Source organism: Taurulus bubalis, assembly GCF_910589615.1.
Source record: "Taurulus bubalis genome assembly, chromosome: 10".
In the NCBI taxonomy this organism is placed as follows: domain Eukaryota; kingdom Metazoa; phylum Chordata; class Actinopteri; order Perciformes; family Cottidae; genus Taurulus; species Taurulus bubalis.
Genome location: NC_136598.1, coordinates 17,332,333 through 17,354,832, shown reverse-complemented (window position 1 = coordinate 17,354,832; position 22,500 = coordinate 17,332,333). Strand labels below are relative to the sequence as shown.

The window sequence follows — 22,500 nt, the reverse complement described above, 5'->3', positions numbered from 1 at the left end:
GGCAAAGAAAAAGGGAAGATAATACCAATGTTTAGTATGAACAAGACACGGAGACAGACACATACATAAGTGACATATTATGCAGTGACGATTGCTTCATTCAATACGCTCTTCCTCCCAACTACTCACCTCGCATCTTTTCTCCCTCCCCCTCCCTCCCTCCCGATAAAATGTCAAGGCTTCACAGTCTGCCAGTGTAATCCAATTCAGTTGAGTTGAATCTGATTCAGTTAAATTTAAGTCACATCAGTTTATTTCACTTCAGTTCAACCTACCGTGTGAAGCAATGTAGAACTAATTCCTTGGATTAGCATATCAAATCCATGTCCATATAGCAATACAACAAAATGACAAGTTCCATAGAAACAGAAGAGGACCCTTATTTACAAACCCTTCGTAATAATATCACAGTGTATCCCTCTTTCCCAAAGTTTACATATATCATGTTGCTAATTCAATTACAGCTATACATTTACCCAGAATAGTACCCAGAATAGTACATTTTGCATTTTCTGTGACTGTTTCATCAATACATTGACTCTGGCGCTGTTAAGGTTGTTCTCTCTTTTCTGACTGGCCTGACCTACAACAGCCGGGCAGTACGTGGTTAATATGTGTGGATTTTGTTGCATGTTGTCTTTGCCAGACACCATTTATTCCCCTCCATTTTGCCAATGGCAAGTATATGTATCTATATTATGTTTGATTCCATTTTCTGTTGACTTTCTGTTGACAGCAGTTATTGACATTAGATTCCAGTATATCATTCATCAGTCTCGGTTCCTCTGAAAGGATCACATGACTCTTAAATTAATAGTTTTCTCAATTTCAAGCAGAAGATATGATACCTATCTTTACCATGTATACTACATATATCTCTCTCTCGCTTTCCCACATATTTCTACATATATATGCATACATATATTTCGCTTCATCTTAACTCTGTCTATTTCTTTTTTGGGACTTACTATCAGCTTCACTGTTTATTATCATCCCCTCTGATTCTCAGTTTATCAGATGGGCCATATTGAGGGATACTCTCATTTTTAAAGGCCAACTCACACTTAGAACTTGGCTCCCTCTCCCTTTATCTTTGCATGGTCCATGCTCCTCCTTTACTTAGCTGACATTGTCTGATCTGGCTTTACTCCTCTGTATTCCCTTTATGCCCTGTCCAACTCATTATCTCTTTGACTGCCATCCTGTCGGCTTAGTTGTCTCCCCCCCAATATATGTATCCATATGTGTGTCTGAATTCACGTTTAATGTGTGTGTGAGTGAGGATCGGCTGCAAGACAAATTACCTTTTGTAACAAAGCTAATGAGGATCTCTCTGCTCTTTGTTTTCTCTTCCCTCCTCTTCCTTATCTATCTTTCTTTCCTCACATTACTCTTCTTCTTTCTGTCTCTCTACCTCGGTGACCTTGCAATGACTCACTTCCTTTCCACGTCAATGTGTTCATCTCCTCTTTGCCCCGCCTCTTTGTCCCTCTCTCTAGGTGGGTTGTTCATTAGGAATACAGATCAGGAGTACACAGCATTTCGATTAGCCATCTTCCTTCACAACACCAGTCCTAATGCTACGGAAGCTCCCTTTAACCTGGTGCCACATGTCGACAACATAGAGACCGCCAACAGCTTCGCCGTCACCAATGCATGTAAGTATTTGACTGAGAATGAGGCTGAAACAAAGACTCTTTCCCTCCATCTCTCTCTTCCTTTATTTCTTGCTCTCTCCTTGTCCGTTGTTCAGTCTCTTTCCTCACCACACTGTTGGATGAAGATTGGTTTACTTAGGAACTTGTGTTGTTAAGGATCAGACTGCAACTTCATTGGACGAGTAGTTTTATGGTGGACATAGCTTGAAAACTGGCTTTTCTAGAACAGTTGCTGAACAATTTGCAACTTTGAAATGTTGAGTTTAGACACTGTGAAGTAAGTTTTAATAACACTAAATACTAAAGTTCTGACTGCAAGGCACTTTGAGGCAATGTTGGTGGTTAATGTAGCGAACCATTATGGCCAATACACTTTCATAAATATACTTTTGCTCCTCTTTATGTCATTCACATCTATTCCCACTTTGCATGACCAACCCCATCTGCAAAAAAAAGGTAATATTACCCATCAGAATTACAGCACACAGCTCTAAAATTAGTCTCTGAACAGTTGCAGACGGTGTTGAAAATGGGTCCTTTGTGTTCAGAACAGAAGGGAACAGTTGGTACTTGTGTCTGCTGTGATCTTTTGAATGATGACAGCTAATCTTTCGCCAGCCCTTTCTGTGGGTCGAGATCTAATTCCACACACTTCCAGTGCAAGAGAGAGTTTGTAATGTGTGTTAGTGTTAACAAGGCTATGCGGGCAGAAGTGCTCTGCATTCTACAGGTGTTTGTATTGTATGTGTGCCTTAATATTAAAAATGTAACTATTTAAACAAAACAAGCCTATTATTCCACATCATAGAAACTTGTGCAGTGTCTAAAAAACATCTCTGATTATGGACCATTAAATGCAATGTTGACCATAAAGTCAATGTTAGCCATTAAACACCTTTGTGTGGACATGACTTTGGCTTATTTTACAATGGACATGTGTGTTTAGACGTGGACTAAGATTAAACAAACATGACACACTGGAATTCTTTTTGTGAACACCATGTTCAGTTGAAATTAGCCTTTGACATTCGCCAGCTGGTCATCCCACCCCTTTACTTAGTTGTTTTCCTGCTCTTCTCTGCACCTGGAGCATTTACTTATTCTCAATAATTGTGATCTTTCCCCCGATATATAGATGGCTTTTTCTTCTTTAACTTCATTGCTTCAATCTGACTGGCCTCTTAAAGAATCACTTGCCCAGGCATTGCAATTTACGGAAACTGATTTGATCCTATTTATATCACAAAAGAAGATTATGGGCATAATCATAACCATTGTTTGCCTGTGAGATGTCCTTACTTGATGGATTTGCTTCCTCTGGCTTCTTTCTTAGAGCAGTGGAGCTTGGCTGGGGCTCTCTGCATGTATTTGCATGACTTAAGAAGTTTGATTATTTGCTTTCTGCTTTCTGCTGAGTGACACTTGTTTATGCCACACTGATCTAAATGCTTAATGTTGTTAGATGTCTTTCTGTTTGTGTGTTGTTTACCCTTTGGAGATGACAACAAATCTTGAAAGGATATTCTTTGTGTAATTATCTTGCTCATCTGCCTCCTGGTAAGATATTGTCATGGCAGTGCATGAGAGGGTACAAAGGTTATGTTGTTACTTTGAACAGTGTCATATGTTAAGTTTAGTTATTTGCACACAAAATACTATACGAGTATTGGGGCTGAGCAGTGTGTGGAAATTATGTTGATTAAAGGGAAAGCATATTTAATATGAAAATACTATCATCAGTTTTGGTTGCTGCCTTTTGCACTGAAGCAAGATGTCCCTATATGATATATTATATCATATACCCTCATTTACACAGTCTTATGGTGCAACAATCTTATTTTAGGAAAAGTAATGTTTCACCTCCTTATCTCATCAAACTTTCACAAATCGACCACTAGTGCTGTTCACTAGGCAAGGGCAAACAAAATCAATACAGTATAATACAACAATACAGTTATTCTCCTTGTGATGTTATATCCTTGTGTTTAACAAGATTATTCAAAAATCTTAAGATTGTAAATGAAAGCTGACACAAGCTGCTCCATTGTCAAACCATTCTACTAAAAATGACACACAAAAAATGGTTCTGAAGGGAGTCCTTGAATATCATCTGGAGGTGTGTTAAGCATGAGTAAAATACATTTTGACAATTCATGTACACGGAAAGTATTAATGCAGGATTTAACTTCAGCCAAATGCAAGTCACATAGTATCATGAATCAAAATGGTCTAATGCAATTTAAGAGTTTATTTGTCTTCTGTCCTCTGCATTGTAGCCCCACATGAATGAACAATCCAGTTAATGCAACCTACAATGATTGGAAAATTAATAGTCCATCTACTACCTCCCACCCACAACATGCTGCATCTATTTCTGTTCACTGTTTAGCAGTGTGAGTGGGAAGGTACATATTGAATGCTCATCAGGTGGCATTCTTAAAATGTAAGGGGAGTTGTATGAATTGCATAAGTGATGAGTAAAGCAGTGCTCTCGCTAATTCTACTATATCCACCGGAACCCCAATGACCTGCCAGTGGTTTAGTTACAATAAAGTCCCCGGGGAGCTGTTACACTGGCTGTTCCTTCATTGCCATGAACAGGTTTAATGTCATTTTTGAGTCACTCCCACACACACCTAAATACTCTCTGTAATCACTAATACACCAAATATGTATTCATCTACGACTGAAGAAAAAATACAAACACACACACACTCATGGAGGCAGCGGCGGGCCGTGGATTTTCTACATGCGCTTTCAGTGGATCAGCTGTCTAACAGCTGGGCGCACCCCCCCCCCCCCCCCCCCCCCACCCCCTCCCCCCCCTCACGAGCTAACAGCCGCGCCTCGGGTGGCCAAGCAGGGTGAGATGCGCTGCGGGCGGGGAGGACCTCAGGTCCAAGTGTTATACAGTGTCCACAGGGAAAATCTGCAGAAAGTTCTTCTTCTTCAAGTTTAAATGCCGTCACGATGCAGTTTAACCCGCTTTTCTACCATAGAGAGAAAAAGAGGTGAAATATGATTGGATAAGAAATCTGCTTAACCAGCTGCGAAGCCGCCTGCGCGCAGCCAGAAGCTGAGGAACAGACAAGATAGGAGCTTGTACAGTGAGAAAATAAGCTAATAGGGAAAAATAAGTATAATACATGTAGTGTATTTGTGAAAAACAATTAAATTATAAAATATATATAACTTTTAATTATAAATAAAAAATAAATTCTGTTTAGGCCAGCAGAGAAGGCTTAGCAGGCCCTGACGGCTCGCCACTGGTCATAAGAAGAGGAGTTCTCGGCAAAATGAAGCTCTTATATGTGAACCGTCTGCTCTCCAACCTCTTCCCTGTCTGTCCCTATCTCTGCCTCTCTTTCTTGCCCACTTGCCTTCTCACTTGTTCCATCTCTCTCATTCTCCTCTGTGTTACTTCCCCCCTTTGTCTCCCTATTTCCCCAGATTCTCTCTCCTTTCCTCAGCTCCTCTATTCTTCGTCATGTTTTTGCCGTCTCTCTCATCTCCACAGGCGTGGTGAATGGATCTCTAAATTAATCCCTGACTCTTGCTCCGGGTGGTGAGCAATGCTCCGAATTAGAATGGGGAATACTGCCTCTGACCTTGGCTAGTTCCTCTCTATTCTAGTATTCAGGAAGCGTGAACGGATCATAAAAATCCCTGGTCCCCATCGTTTTCCATATTCCCCGAGGTATACAACCTAGTTTATTGTCCCAGCGTCACACATTCATATATCCCCTTCTTGCTGTCAATCTTTCTTTGTGGTTTCCTGCCAAGACATGCATACCAGTGACTGACTCTTTTGTAGTATATATATATATATATATATATATATATATATATATATATATATATATATATATATGTATATATATATATATATATACATATATATATATATATATATATATATATATATATATATGTATATATATATATATATATATATATACATATATATATATATATATATATATATATATATATATATATATATATATATATATATATATATACTGATACTGTCTCTGTGTAGGTCTGTATTGATGTATTTTACCTTGCTGGGTTTGCAGCTGTGTGTATACTGTATGTGTGTATCTTTTGATGTGTCTCCGCCAGAGAAGCACACTATTCCACTGGGTTCCTCACCAATGTGTCTCTATTCACTGGCTTATAGAAAATAATGCAAATGGCTTAGCATGACCAAAAGTCACTGTGAATGTGTGTGCATGTGTATGTATGAGGATATTTCTGCCCCTACTGAAGGCATGTGTGAAACCCTGTGTCACTGATGTGCATGGGCACATATGAATGTGACTGTGTGTGTGGTGACACAAAAAGCCGTTAAGAAAGAGCGTGATGAAGATAGACAGAAAGTGATAAGGTGAATTATGGACAAAGGAGAAGGAAATGGAGAGGAAAGGATTTGTAACAAAGAGGTGGTAATGCCTGGTAAATGTGATCCTCGATACATTGGTTAATACTTCTGTTTTAACTAGTTTCCTGTCCAAAAATTAAGACAAATGATAAATGATTGTATTGTACAATATTGTGTTGTTCTATTCTGTACCTACTGTACAGCAATAATGATAGTGATTATGATGTGTGGTGTGATTGTTTGGGTGGTTGATTGTTGCGGTTATGCATAACCTCATTCGTCACTAGAGTTAATATAGATTGCGTTTATAGTGAATAATTTACCAATCAATACTGTTGATGTATTATTGACTGCCACAGATTGCATTTAGATGCAGGGTGCGCCTGATTATCTTTGCAGCCTGACCGAGTCAAACTGTTGGAGTCGGATTCTCCTTGAGCTGTTTGTCGTGTTTTGCCCCTCTGCTGTTCGTAGTAAAGGACAACAATTATTAATTTAGAGATGTGAAGGCGATACGGCATTTGGATTAGGAATGGTAGTTAAACCTACACTATGACAAAAGTTCCCATCTCATCTGTCTTCATATCATCAATCCCTGTATTTGCATTAATATAACATATTCTAATGAAATATTGACGCTTCACCTCAATGTAGCCTTGGCTTGCATGTTGACTGTTGGCAAATATTCACACTCTTCAGGAGCAGAAACTGGGACATAACAAAACATTGTTGATAATGTATGAGTCAGTCAGGGTGGTTTACATTTAATCTGCAAACGTTGCTGTGTACAATCAAAGGTTAGCTATCACTGTACTTTAAGAAATGACGTTTTTCTGATGTTGATAAAGGTTCGCTGGCACCAGTAACATTTGTGAACAGTAGTAAAACAGGTGAGCTTGATTCAAAGTCTCAGTGAATCTATGGAAACTACATACCTAGCTGCATAAAAATGGAAATATGAAAGCAGGTAGAGCTGTTGTTTCTTCACTAACACAAATCTAACACAACCATCTCCAATGAAAAACTTGCTCACCTCAATCACTGCTCAATATGAATAAACGAACGTAAACACACAAAGGATGAAGGTAGTAGTCTCCTTTTTAGTAATCAGACAAAAAACTTTGTTAAAATGTACTTGGAGGTGCAAAACACGGGTGAATCTGATGACTATGTATTATGTATAAATAAGAACCTATGGTGAGGAATGTACAGCGGGATTCCCATTAATCATTTACATCCACTACAAATCTTACTTTAGAAAAGTCCTACTGTGTAGACTCTGGCATTATGAGAGTAATTTGTATAGCCAAACGATATTCCATTTTCAATGTGTTGACCACCAAGTTTAACTTTTCAGTTTTTCTTCACAAACTGACCAATCAAAGGTCAAGTTTAGCTGACATTGTTTTCAACAGCTCGTATCGCCGTCGTTTTTTTCAGGGGCTTGTTTTCAGCATTTCTTCGCACCTTCCTGTCCATTAAAGATGCCAAGTGGAAACACACCCTTCAGTCTGTATTCCCAAGTTGACAAGAAAATGACTGCCTCCACGATGATGAAGTTGTTAATTGAAAGGGTGTTAATACAATGGTGTACATAAAGACTCACAAGTAGACACACACGCACACCCTTTGAAAGAGTTCATCAGTGTTTCACATCCACCCTACATGCCCAGACTTGGAGCTTTGATTGAATAGATTCCTGGTACACACTGCTACAACTTAGCGCCACCCACCTACACACACAAGCACCAATACAATGTTTTACAGTCTTTCTCTCTCTGACACACATACACATTGATTTGCCACCATTCTCTCTGCCTTTTCCTTGCTCACTTCTTTCATTAAACGGCTCAGTCGTCTTGGAATGATTTGAGTCTCTCAATAATAGCACTGAACCATCATCTTTATAGGTGAATTTGTACATGGTTATATGTCTTCTTAATGGCCACACTGGGGGAAATAGAGTGAAATGATATCTGAAACCCTGGCAGGACAAGGAGATTTATAATGCAGCAAGCCTTCGTTTATTCATGTTACTGGCATACTGAAAGAGTTGGATGACTCTGATGGCGCTCTAAATGCTTTTCCTGGCATCAAGACACATTATGAGGTTCAGTGCTAATAGCATGGCAATAAGGGACTGCATTTAACCTCCACCCATTTACAGGTATCTTTAGTAGAGCGTTATTTTGTTTCTCACCAGTTAGCAATAACTTTGCAATTTATATGATTGTCATTATAAGTCACTTTTTTACTTCAATAGTGATACTGGAAAAGTAGTAAAGAGCGACAATACTTACAGAGATGCATTGCAGCTAAGTTGCTTCTTTCTATGCATAATGTCATCAGACCCGAGCCTGCAAGCTCTACAGATGGCTGCTCCACCGGTAAAGAGGTTCAAAGCTGCCTCTTCAATTAGATGGCCCTTATTTCATCCAGTCAAGTACAACTGACAGACTTTATCACATCAGTCTGTGTCTGACTTCTGTCTCACACACACTCGCAAATATGATAACTGTTGTTAGATAGCCGTAGCTGGAGGCATTATGTTCTGGGGTTGGCACAATTGCCTACTTGGACTCAGGGTTTAACTGATTAGAATTTGGCGGTCAAAGGTCAAAGCTCAGTGTGATCTCAGAAAACAAGGGAAATGGAAGAAAACAACGTTGCCATAAATCTGGAATACAAATGCTAATTATGACAATTTCACACAAATGGACAGACACGAATGTACACTGAAACATGAGTGGTTGCTACAGGTATACAATCACAAAGCGATCATTCTAGTTGGAGGTATTAATTGATATTTTCAGTGGATCTCAGGAGCTTTCAAACCTTTTAATGTTCTGGTTCAGTGATGGCCAAATGCTGAACGGTATTCTGTGTGTATGTGTGCATACTTGCATGGTTGCTCATTTGGAGGGCTGTAAGCGCTCCATGAAGAATCAGTTTGTTGCATCATTTTAGTTGAGCGTCCGCAGTAAGGACCAAACAGCAAGCAATATAATTAGTAGATGCCGCAATGAATCCGCACATTTGCTTCAGGTAATCTGATTTAATTCAGTGGCACAATAAAACAGACGGTTTCTCAGTATGTTTCACTTCTTTCATTAAAAAGTCTACCGCAGTAGAGCAAAGCTGATATTGCTCTGCACTCGGCAATCGTGAAAGTTATTTTTTTTAACAGCACTAAATGTTCTTTTTTCCAAAGATAGTGCTGAAGGCTATGGTGCACAGGCAACATTAGACTCAACAATTATGGCAAACTGTATTATGAAGAGACAAGAACATTACAGTGAGTCCAAATTGTTCAGTCTCATAATATCAACATGAACGGGCATTGAGACATCTTAGGGCATGACAAAGAGGATTTCAAAGCAAAGGTGATAGCTGGGTGTGTCTACTGGGCGAATACATCAATCAGATTTTAGATTTTTTTTAAAGAGAGGCTGTGAAATGCAACTTTGACTATGCGGTAAAGCCAATAACATCACAGATGTCATTTGGCAATATTTTGCCCTGATATTGATTAAATGGAGATCGGAAGATTTGGCACTTATACATATTTTAGTTAAAAGGGTGAACAAAAAGCTAATGAAATAGCAGTTAGAGAATCATACTCATGCTAAACCTGCACTGATAATGAAGTTGTTGGTTGTGGGTCTGCAGTTCCTTGAGGCGAGATGAGACAGAGTGAGACAGGTTGTTGCAGGTTTTACAGACTCGCAGGCCTGAAGCTGGTTGAGTGAAATCCTCCCACAACATGCTGCAGTGTTTTGTCTGGTTCAGCCAAGTGATATCACAGTAACACTCAGAAAAACCTTTCAGTGGTCAGATGGGAAACGTCAATCAGAAGGATGGAGGTTTTTTTTCTCCATGTGGAAATTATTTCAGCATTGTTTTTTCTTGCTTGTTCGTTCAAGCAGCAGTAATGCACTGTGAATAATAAGGATGAACCACGCACGTCTCAATGAATCGCCATGATGCCTCAAGGTAATCTAACTTCACTGGGATAAAAGGCCGACTGTGTTTCTTTAACCCATACCTACCCACTTGTATACACTCACACACACCATAAGAGCCTCGGCTGCCTCGGTCGGTCTAATATGTTTCATTAAGACCTCTATTTTCCCAGTGGGCATGATAGCTGATAGAGCAGGAAATATCTTTTTTTCCCTGCGTTTGTTTTTCACTCTCTGGCGTTTGGAAGATGAAAAGCATGAAAAGAGATGACAGCGGATTTTAAGTGTTACCCATCGCCTTAGCAAACACAGGGGTGTTTATGCTGGATGGAGCCATGTTCCCAGTAATTGTCTGTGACGTTTTTTTGTTGTTCTTCACTGTCTCGGCTTAGCTGCTGTTGTTTTCATGTTCTGATCAAAGGATTTGCCATTTGCATTCTTTCTTCTCGTCTTTTTCCTTCCTCTCACTTTGCTTTTTTATGCTTATAAGAACACGCATGCACTCGTGCATAATCACAAACATGATACCGAGTTTATTTCTCACCTTCAATTTCCTTGAGTCTTGCTCACTATTTATCTTGTGTTTTCACCTCGCTTACTTACTTCCCCCCTTTCTTTCTCTGTGATTCTCACACACACACACACACACACACACACACACACACACACACACACACACACACACACACACACACACACATACACACACACACACACACACACACACACACACACACCTCTGTCTGTCATTGTTCCATCCCATTACTCATTAGTTGTGTGGGACAAAAGCTGTGATGTGTGCGTAGTGGCTGTATTTGAACTCAAATGGACACATCAGCTGCTGAAGCAATCACTACACCTACATCTTCACATCTGTCACCTACTGTTTGTATTTACTTATCCCTCTCCTCCATTGCCACAAACTGGAACGACACACACACACACACACACACGCACACAAGAACTCGTCCACAAACCCTTCTATGTGTTTGTTTCCATGGATTTATGATGTGGATGAAAGGAAGGGCATTAGTTAATATTGATGAGTGATGCCACTCGGTGCTTCTCACCGAGGCACACTTAGAGATGAGAGCCATGACCTTCACACACACACACACACACACACACCAATGTGTGCCCTCACACACAGACAAGTTCACACAAAAGATCCCCAGCAAAGGTTCAGTTAATTTATGGTTGTATATTAAAGTTCTGTTCCCAGACTGTGCCTTTAATTGGAGAAACCTAGCATCTGTAAGTGGGTGTGCATGTACGTGCATGTTGGTCTACACATTGTTTGATTCTGTGTTTGCTCATCTAAAACATTGAGATTTTCCCAAACCTCAAGTGTCGGCCTTGAACCAATTCATCCCTAATGGCCAATTGGTATTCAGCAAGGTTAATAGATTCTTAGGTAACCAGTAGGTAATTCATCACACTTACAAATAGGAAGAGACAGAGTAGGAAGCAAAACAAAAGCTATTACACCGATCAGAGCAGCAGTGGTAAGAGAGAGAATGTCTCTAATGGAAATAAAGAAAAATAATTAATTATGCCCTATGTGGTGATTAGCATGAGGGGTGATGCACATAAAGAGTCCAGCATGGCAGGCACGTACGAACACATGAGCCGAGACACACACAAACATACTTAGCGATGCGGTTGAAGCAAGTAATCTAACCTTTATGCTAGACAGAGAGACGGATGCTGTGTCTATATGGACGTGTTGTTGTCTGTGTGTTCACTGGCCTTAGAGGTCAATTTCTTTCTGACAGCATTGGTATTTATCTCCTCAGGCTTACTGGTTACCTGTGTGCATTTGTATAGGTGTGCGAGCGTGAGTGTGTCCATGTTTCAAAAGGCACGTCACAGTTTGACTCACATTTGAACTCTTCTTGCTGAGGTAGTGGAGTGCATCAAATAACATGCACACACACAAGCACACGCACACAATCGATCCGGCCCTTCAGACAGTCACACTGATGGATGGACCCTCCCTTGCTTCTATTTTTACCCCTGAGCACTCTGTGTGTCTGCCTTCTTATCTTCACAAGTCAACCTGGTCAAACTCCCGAATCGTCAAAAACCGACGGTTAGCCCCATGGCGTCTGAAACTGACGTATCAGGCTTCCAACTAACTCCAATGTAAACCCACCGGCATCATTATTAGTCGGTCAGAGCAACGACAAAGCAAGATTTTCCACACGGGGCGAGTGGAGGGGAGGTGGATGGGTCAAACGAACACAGGACTTTTGTCCAAGAATCAGCTGTTTGTGTCATCTTCAAAACATAAACTTAAATTTTCTCCCGTCAGTCATTCGTCACATGAGCCCTCAGTCACGTAAGTGGTTATTGTTGTTAGTCACGTGACTAATTTGTTCACTCGTGAGTCCTTAACCACTCTGTGACGTTCGTCAGTTAAGTTAACATCAACCACGCTCTTTTCTTTAACCTAACCAAGTGGTTCTGGTGCCTAAACCTAACTTTCTGTGAAGACGGAAGTTTATTTTAAAAAGACAATATGAGTGTAACAAGTGGACACTGACATACCGTCCTTGACACGGCCAAAACTAATGCTAGAGGGGGACTTAGCACATCATAGTTTGCAGCTGACATGACCACCAATCAAGCGTCGGTATTTCACCCGTTATTGATACTTTTACTTCACATCTAAATACTTCTTCCACCACTTTTCACTGTTTTTGAGTTGGGTGCCCACAGTTAGCCGTGTGTGGCTGAGCCATCCTTTAAACTTTGTGAGCTGCAAGAGCTATCGTAATCTGGGCTAAGTGAACTAAAGTTCTCTTCTTTATACTGATCCATGAAAGATTTGAGAAGATGAATTTGAGGCAAAATGACAATCTGTACTTAATGATCACCATATTACATCCTTTGACCCTCACTAAAATCCTGTCCAATATTATTAGAAATATTTCTTCACAGGCTCTGACATTGGCTGCATTAACACTCAAGGACAATACAGCTCTTCATTATAGTACAGACAATCCACTATGTTCACAACAGTCAATACAACCTGATTTGGAGAATAATTCAAATGATATGCATTTAAGTGGAGTGTGCTAAAACTTAATTAAGAATCACCCCTATATTATGAAAACATACTGGTTTGAGATAATCACAGTGACACATGTTCTATCTCTGCTTCTATGAGGACTCACTCCATTTAGAAAGGCATTGAGTTAGGAAATGTAAACTGGCTGAGCATCAACATTACCTCTTGGCAGTGTGGAATAAGTTCAAAACAAGGTCAACGCCTTCCCATCTGGGGCCCTTTTGGTTAGAGGAGTCACTAGAGGGTGCTGACTAAATGGGATCACCAACTGCCTGGAGAACCCTGGTGCTGATGTTCAGTTTTTTCCTCTCTAATATCCTCAAGGAAGAGGGCACTGCTCACTGTCCACTCCAGAGTTATGTATCAGTGCCTATACTGTCTCTTTAAGTACATAGGTTATCCTCACAAGAAACATTTGTATTTCAAGAAATCTGTCTTTCCTTTTTTGTGTCCATCCATCCATCCCTCTGGAGTACACAATGTATTTTAATTCCAGTAACTAATTACCGTTCATCAGTTGCTATTATTGTCTGTTGATGGAGGAGCTGCATGGAAACACTCCACTTAGAAACCCTTGATTGGAATTGATGTCAACGCAGAGTTATAATAACACATATATAACTCCCATAGGTTCATGTCAAAAAGTGTGCAGGGGTGTGTTTTATGTGCCAAGACTCTGCTTCTTTATATTTTTATATCTTTCTTTCTATCTTTCTTTCTTTCTTTCTTGCTGGCTGGCTTGATGGATGAATGGCAAGCGATATCATTTGGGCCACCATTTGCCTCTTATATACTATCTTGCACTGCAGGTCAACGTCTTCACTTATCCAGTAAAATCAACCAGATGAATTGGCAAAATATTGTGTCCACACATTCATTGTTCCCAGATGATAGCGACATTAGTGATCCGCCCCCAGACATGTCAGTTAGCACCAGCATGAGTTTTGGTTTGGATTTTAAAATAAATGTGCTGATAACTCTGAGATTGGTTGACACAGAATTTAGTATAGATATTCATGTCTCCATGAAGATAAATTGATCCAGTGATCCCTTAACTTTTAGTCAGGCTCCATCAAGTGTTCCAAACTTTGGTTTACATCTGTGCAAAACTGATGACATCACCATCACCATAAACTGCATTTTGAATTTAGAGCTAATTAGCAAATCTGTGCATGCTAACACAAAACTATAATGGTGAATATAAATGGGATTTGATTTGGCTAATCATCAGCATGTTAGCTTACTTTCTTTGTTTCTTTCTCTCTCTCCTTTTCTCCACTCATGGTAAAACATACTGACAGATAGATGGAAGACGAGTATTCCCTCAGACAGGTTGTGGTGTTTGTAAGGCAGTAGGTGAGACTAGAAAAGAAAGATTTGGGTCAGGAATGTGTTTCATGTCTGCTCTAGGATGGAAAGGGAGGGGCCAGAGAGGGAGATGCAGAAGAAATTAAGAGATGCAGTTCAGAGCCCTGCATTTGTATGTACAGCTTTATCGTTATTTATATGTTGCTGTTTTAATTTAATCACATCTATGTCCTTGGTGAAAAGTAAGCTCCGTGATGAAAAACACATTATTGTCTGCTTGATGTTCTAGATAATAGTGTTCCGTTGTCTGTAGTGTATGCATGAACAATGATAATTGTGTTTGTGAAGACAGTGACAGAGTCATTAAAACACCCCCACCGACTAAGAGCATCAACTATGACAATCAGCATATAGGGATTATTACACTGTGTGTTATCATGGCAGTGCCATACAGATTGTGAAGTATTGGAACCAATGCACATGCACGTGAACTCACTCTCCATCTCACTCATTCACACGACTATGGACACACACACACACACACACACACACACACACACGTCCTTCATCTCTCTTCGCTCATTCTCCCACAGGCCCTATTCTCTCTCTCTCTCACACACACAAACACACACACACTCACACGCTCGAGGGGATGGATGACAGTACAGATGGCATACTAGAGTAATATTCTCCATATGGGAAGGTAATATCGTCAGAGCAGTCATCTGGGGGGAAGGAGAGAGGAAGATTAGATCTGCAGAGAGCAGCCGAGTTGTATATGACCACAGAATTGTACATGACTTTGGTAATGTGGAATAATTGCTGTTCATGCTATAGTAAGTAGATAATAGTAAATGTAGTTATACAAAAGAAAGCTGTATGTATTCATTGAGCTACAGTATATATATATATATATATATATATATATATATATATATATATATATATATATATATATATATGTATATATATATGTATTGTGTGCAGCACATAGCTATATCTATCTATCTATATCTATTTTCATAGTAATAATGATCTGTATATCTGAGTTTTTGCTACCTACCATTTGTCATGATAACAGTGGCAGGACATGCATGTGCCTTAAGATAATAACCAAAATTTAGAGACAAAGAAACTCATAGACAGACTTTGTTTTTCATTCACTGATGCCATCTCTCTGATATTTTAATGGGATAAAACAGATGGCTTTCATTAGTGTGGTGATTTATTGTGGTGGTACTCAGTTACCCATCTTGGGGAATACCTATGGGATCACTGATGCCTTCCTCCAAAGGATCAGCACTATGCTAATACAAAAGATCGAGCCGTTTTGTCATTTCTGCCACTTTGGATTTAATCAAATAAACAAACCAAACAAACATACACGGACTGTACACAGCCCCTGGTCAGTGTCAATCTTAACACAATGTAAAACGATGCCATACGTGAAGGTTATTAGACAGCTGTCTTATTTTTGACAGGCTTTCAGAGTTGGCTTTATATATACAGTATGTATGTATGTATGTATGTATGTATGTATATATATACTGTATATATATATATATATATATATATATATATATATATATATATATATATATATATATATACTGTGTGTATATATATATATACACAGTATATATATATATATATTTTTGACCCACTAGTAGAAGTGAAATATCCCACTAGTAGAAGTGGAATATCCCCCCTTTTTGTTTGGATCATGTCGCCAGGTAATGCATATTGTAGCTTTAATGTAATAGTGCAGTGCCTGTTCAGAGTGCATGCTTGTCCTGTACTGTATTTTTCGGCCCCCAAAAGTATTTTAAAGTATATCATTAGATTTTGGTTTCATTAGTTAACAACTGCAGTAATGCTACACTATACCACTCCCCACCTTGTTTCATGCATTTGTTGTTGTTGCCACTGAAACAACTATTTGTAAAAAAAAAAAAGGACAAAGGTAATCCTCAATATAATTTTCCCTCCTAAGAGATACTGCATGTCATTACTCTTCATACTCCTCCAGATCCCATCCAGGGTTGTAGAAACAACTCTAAAAGACTGAAGGGTATAGATTGTGTCTTCTTTTTATAGAGCAAATCTATTTTTCATGAGAAGACTTCTGTGTTTTGTGTTCCCTGAACTTCCTTAGTGTTTGTCTGCTGTGGATGCTGTATACAATGCTGCAAACGGAGAGAAAATGAGAGATGGGAGAAAGAGATATGGAATACACATATGACACATATGACACTAACCACATAACATATTTATCATTTCAAATCGGATCAAGGCAAATGATAGGGTGACTACAGCGTTCACTGACTATGTGTAAGTGTGGATGTGCTCATCCAACCCCCATATATAGCCTGCACATGCTTTTGTACATTCATATTTCATTTTGTGTGTGCAATTACTGTATCTGCTCTGTTTGTTTGTGGTTATCTACATGCAAAGAGCTCAAGATAGAGAATGAGTCATCATCAAGTAGCTCCCTTGAAAATGTGATGTTCAGATAAGGCTCTGCATGTTTATTTCCAGATGTATAAGCCCAGTGTTTTATGTAAATATCATAGTAGCTGCTACAGGGAGACATGTCTGGCTGACCCAAGCCACTGTTGTGTATTGTACAACATAACAACACTGGTTATCTCGTAGCAATGAGCAATCAACTGACTTTGCGATTTAGAAGCAAAAGATAAGAGTATTGAATACAAAAATGGAAAAAGAAAGCTGTAAAAGCTGGATTGAGTATGATTTGTTCTGTATAGATAAGGAGTAAACCCTCGCTATCTTTTAACTATGACATTCTGGTGCTGTGTGTCTTTGATGAACTATTGTTCCCCGTATTCACAGAGCAAACCCTCAGTGTTGGATTCCCTACCCAAGACAAATAGATCACAGGAAAACGAAGAGAAAACAAAACCTGCACAATCGCTGACCTGTATTTATACATCTTGCAGACGTGATGTGTACGTGTGCATTCTGGTTGAAATGATTATGGTCTTTTAAAAACTGCAAGAGTTGTCAAATGATAGTCTATCACCCTGGCAAAACTGTAGTGTTTTACACCTCTCAACTTAAAGTGTAAAGTTCACTAAAATAGCTGCTTCTATAGAGAGTTCAGGGTTATTTTTTTACTATAACTGCTGACCTTGTCTTAATCCATATGTTGTTCTGTTACATGCCTGCATTTCTAAAGATCCTGTGATTGATACATGGTATAACGCAGTTTTCTTCTATCTTTTTTTGCCATTCATTGGAAGCTTATTTGCATGACTTTCTCTGTCATGTTTTACTGGCTTCAGAAACAGCTCCACCGAAGCAATACATATTGAGTGCCTTATTTAAGGGCACATCAACAGTGATTGTTGAGAGAAGTTATAGCACTATCGTTGCTTCCTCCTAACCACACTTGAACCAGCCATCCTCTGTTCTGAGCCCTGTTCCTCTATATTACAATCTGCCACCATATGGGTATACTTTGACATTTAAACATGTTGTTATGCTTGATCCACCAGAGTTGCCCCAGAATGCTGAACGATTATTATATTATAACAACTGTAGGCTCCTGGTCTCTTGTCGCTGAACTGCTTGACCATCAGATAGAAACTCTACCTGCTCACTCATTGTAATTCTCCGGATGAGAGCCTCAGCAAAAGGCTAGAATTTAAATTGAGATATTTTGTAAAGGAATGGGGGTTGAAGAGCATGCAGCAACCTTCAGGGGCTTCTTTTAAGAAGGCTTCTGCAGGAAAGGGGAAAGCTGGGATTGTCCTTCATGTATGGTTTGGTCTGGTGAAGCTTAACTCTGACCATGTGTGTCATGCAAGTCTCAAGAGAATATCTCTTTGTTTAATCGTGATTTCCGTGTGTATGTTCACACAATATACAGTATATCAATGATGCTGTGAAGTGTTAGTAAGTTCATCCAAGGTTATGGTGGACCGTCTCAAGAGAAATGCATGAGCATACAAATGGTAAATGGACTTGTAATTATATAGCGCCTTTCCAGTCCTCCGACCACTCAAAAAGCTTTTACACAACATGCCAGTCACCCAATGACACCTATTCATACGCTGATGGCTACCGTGCAAGGTTCCACTTGTCCATCAGGACTAACTAATCATTCAGAGCCGTTTACACACTGATGGCACAGCTTTCGGGGGGGATTTTTGGTTAAGTGTTTTGCGAGGACACATCGACAAGGACTGGTGGAGTCAGGGATCGAACCGCCTATCTTCTGATTGAGCGATGACCCACTCTACCTTCTTAGTCACATGTTGAAGTGCCTGCATGCGTGCTTGCGTGTGTGTGTGTGTGTCTTCTTAGCTTTCATTAGCAGAGGTTGACTTTTGGGGACAAATACTGTTCGCTGTGCTGCAACCCTACAGTGTGTCTGTGTGTGGAGACTCCCAGGAGGACTGAGAGTGTACTTACTTACACTCAGGGCAGAGCTGTGGACACTCACAGGAGCTATGACAGAGGAGAGAGACATATCTTGCTCTCTAACACACTAGCCTCTGCCTCTTCATCACACCTTCTCTCATTTAACTTGTTAGTTATTCAGGTGTGCTTTGCTGAGCCTTGAGACACAATTAGTTTCAGAAATTAAAAAATGTCTCTAGATAAATGCAGCAACAGATACATGTGGCAGCTTTGATTTGGGTGTGTTGCTGATTACATCATGCTAACTATTCATCAATCAGTGTGTTTGTGTCTGTGTCAGGTTAAGAATACATGCAGCTTTTGCACTTAAAAAGAGATTGAGGCACCTACTTGAAGATTCTACTAAATAACCAAAAAGCTTTTTTCTTTTACGCCGTTTAGTTGTACAGGTCCAGCAGTTCAGTTAGATAGTTCCATGAATTATGAAGCATTAGGTGAAAAACCTTTAAATAAAAAAAGAAATACAAACTGGAAAAAAAAGATTGAGAAGCTATTGCTAATACACGGAAATTTAGCATAAGTGTTTTATTACACTGAATTAATATAATTTGTTTTACATTAAATGCAAATGCACCTAATGCCCACTGCTGTCATAACTCTTGGCTTAACACAAGACAAGATATGCATTCTATTGCATTTTAACATCTAGTATTTGATCATCAAGAAATATGAATTTATGCAGTCATTTTCAACAACCTTTATTATAAGCCCTCAACATGCTGTAGCTAAAGGCCTTGGCACCTAACTACCGTTCATAGACTTAAGTCACTGTGTTTGTGACCAAAATTGAACCAGGATGCTTTTCTGTTTTCTATGCTAGAAATCCAAATTGAAAATCAAGGTAATCACAATGTTTGGTAAACAGACAGGAGTAAGATGAATTGTCCAAGTCTGAAGACAATTACCACTCCCTTTTTTTAATTACAGGCTCCAGGTTTGATGTTTCAAGTATACTTTTTTATCCGTCTTCTAACATGCAGATATCTGTGAAGAGCAAATATTGTCTTGTTAAGCATTTACATTGGTATTAACAGGCAGACCATCGGCCCTGTGACAGACCAATCTAGTAAAAATCATTGGGGAGAAATCCACCAATCATACATACAGCATCACTCTCTAAGCACATTCACATTCAAATGTGAAGCACAATGTAGCACACAATAAAACCAATAACAATGCAGGAACAAAAATGAAATGTATGCCAGTAAATCCATTGCTATGGTGCATGCAGCTTCACGCATAAACCCACATACTACAATATTAAAAAGGGTTTACTGTAAGGAATACAATTAGTATGTTATTATTTTCAATTTTTAAGTTATAGTTATTTTGTTTCATCTTTCTGCTAATTTAGGAAGTTTAGAAGAGTAATCCCCAAACTAAATGCCCAATGTCTTTCACACTTACCTACAATATGCATCTAAAGTGTGTGCAGTGATGTGGTAGTCTGACAAAGGGACAATAAAAACACTAAATAGATACTTTGTTCGATACTTTGCTCAGGCAAAAATGACTTCATATCTGCATTTTGCATTCCTTTCCCCTGAATTTACTGGTAGAATAAACTCAATTACAGTTATTACCTGTAATAATATATGAGGCTATTTGTAGGCTATTTACTATACATAAACTAGTCACCCCTATAATCATGCAGATTATGCAAGATTATGCAGTCTTCACTTGCTAATTAGTGTCATCTGTCATGCTAATCCACTTTTTTTTTTTTTTAAACCAACCTCCCCCGCGTCTGAAGCTCATTTTAGTACTTGACAACGACATTAGCATTGGAAGTGCCATGTCATTACCAGACAAGTTGGTTCACAAGTTTTCTTTAATGATTAATGTGTTTGTTTTGGATTCCAAAACCTTCTGTCTAAAGCAGTCTGTGTTTGGCTGGGAGCTCAGCAGACACATAAACAGTGGCCACAGTCTGGTTGTTGGTTTTAAAGGAGAACGCTGTCTTGGTCCCAATGTTGGAAGTTTGGTTGTACACGTCACATGTGAAAATGTCTTTGAATGCTGTTCCACCTGCTGCACATTACACTGTGTGACTTTCCAAGTTGTCCTCTTACATACTGCATGTGCTCATTACATATTGTTGTGGCATTTAATTTCAATGTGAACCATACATTATGGTTGGTTATACAATACCTCAATCCTCAATTTGTTATGTGGAGAGATCAGTGTAGACATTTTTTTCTGAAAAGTACATTTACTGTCAGCCTATGTCCGTGATACAGAATGGGTGGTGAGTAATTGTTCTTATGCAAAGTGTACATTGCATTGTTCATGCAGCTAATGTCCAAATTACATAAACTGCAAATAATTGAATTAAAAAAGTAAAGTAAAACTGTGTTGAAAGAACATTATGCAATTAAATAGTCAAAATATGCAGGGACCCTTCTTGTTATCTCGTAAATTTGGGTAAGAAACCACACAGGAACCTTCTAATATACAATTAATCCAAATATATACAAGCTTGTAGTGCAACGGACATGCAACTTTCATCTCCATCAGCAGACCAGAGACTGCAGGGTTCAGCTGTGGAACAACACTCCAGAGATTCAGTGTCTGCAGGAGCAGGAGGCATATTACTGAATTGGAATAAATACAAACAAATGTGAGTTGGTTCCCCTATTTAAATAGCTGTATTTGCTCCTCATGTGAGATATGACGCACTTAGGGCTTGTATCAACCAAGTGCCTATTTTCTTTAACTAGCAGCAGCACTCAGCAGATGCTTGGGGTTAACCCTAGTCATGGTGTTCACTGTTGCTGTGAGATAATATGCGAATACTGGAAGCACAAAGTTCTTGGGAAAAATGTATTTTTTAACTTTAATCACATTGCACCACATTAGATCTCTTTAACTCATTTGCATTGCAAAAGAGGCTTAAAATGCTAAGAGCTGAGCATAGTTTTACCATTGAAAGAGGCTTTTCCAACACATATGCAGACATGTGTATCAACTAGTACTTTCATTTCTCTCATTCTCATTTTCTCTCCTTGTCCCCTTCATAAATATTTCCTTTTCGTTTTGTAACATTATCCACTAATGCATTAAACATTAAACTAAAAATAATAATACCCATATAAGATAGCGCGGTATCCTCCTTTAACTGCTAATCACATTCTGAATGCCAAGGCACCTCTTCAGTGTATTTCACTCAAGCATATTTACATTTTTCAGAGACAGAGAGTAGTGTGACTCTTTGTTTTCATATCAAGTAGTGCCAGAACTCACTTTTCTACTTTTCTACCTGAGCAGATACAATAATTAACAGCTTTCTTCTCATTCCCACACAGAGCAGTACTGGGCAATTAGAAGCCATTAGGGTCTTGCTTAATTAAGGACCGTTTTATATGTGGTCCAGGGGATTGAACCAACAATCATGCAGTCAGTGGACAACTGCTTCTACCTCCGGAGGCACAGCCACCCAACCATATCCTGTGCTGTAATAAGATGAGCCAGTCGCCATTGACAAGCTTTGAACTGAATTGAATTGACCAAATCATATCAAAACTAGTCAAATTCAATTTGATTGTAGAAGAAGACAGAGGAGGCGAGCAGGAGAATGAGACGGATGGCCTGGAGGAAGAATGAGCAATGGCGAGGTGAAGAGTGAGACAGCAGGAGAAATCGGTGTGGGGATGTCATTTCCTCTGT

General features: G+C 39.2%; 1 protein-coding gene across 2 annotated transcripts in view; it reads left to right on the top strand.

The window, feature by feature from the left end:
* Positions 1 to 22,500, top strand: part of gria4a (glutamate receptor, ionotropic, AMPA 4a) — a gene marked incomplete at both ends in the record, with an annotated part of 91,046 nt that overhangs the window by 1,628 nt on the left and 66,918 nt on the right. For both annotated transcript variants that reach the window (XM_079225419.1, XM_079225418.1), the window contains one exon: positions 1,500 to 1,658. In XM_079225419.1, coding sequence (XP_079081545.1) covers positions 1,500 to 1,658 — 159 coding nt within the window. The remainder of the gene's footprint in view (positions 1 to 1,499; positions 1,659 to 22,500) is intronic.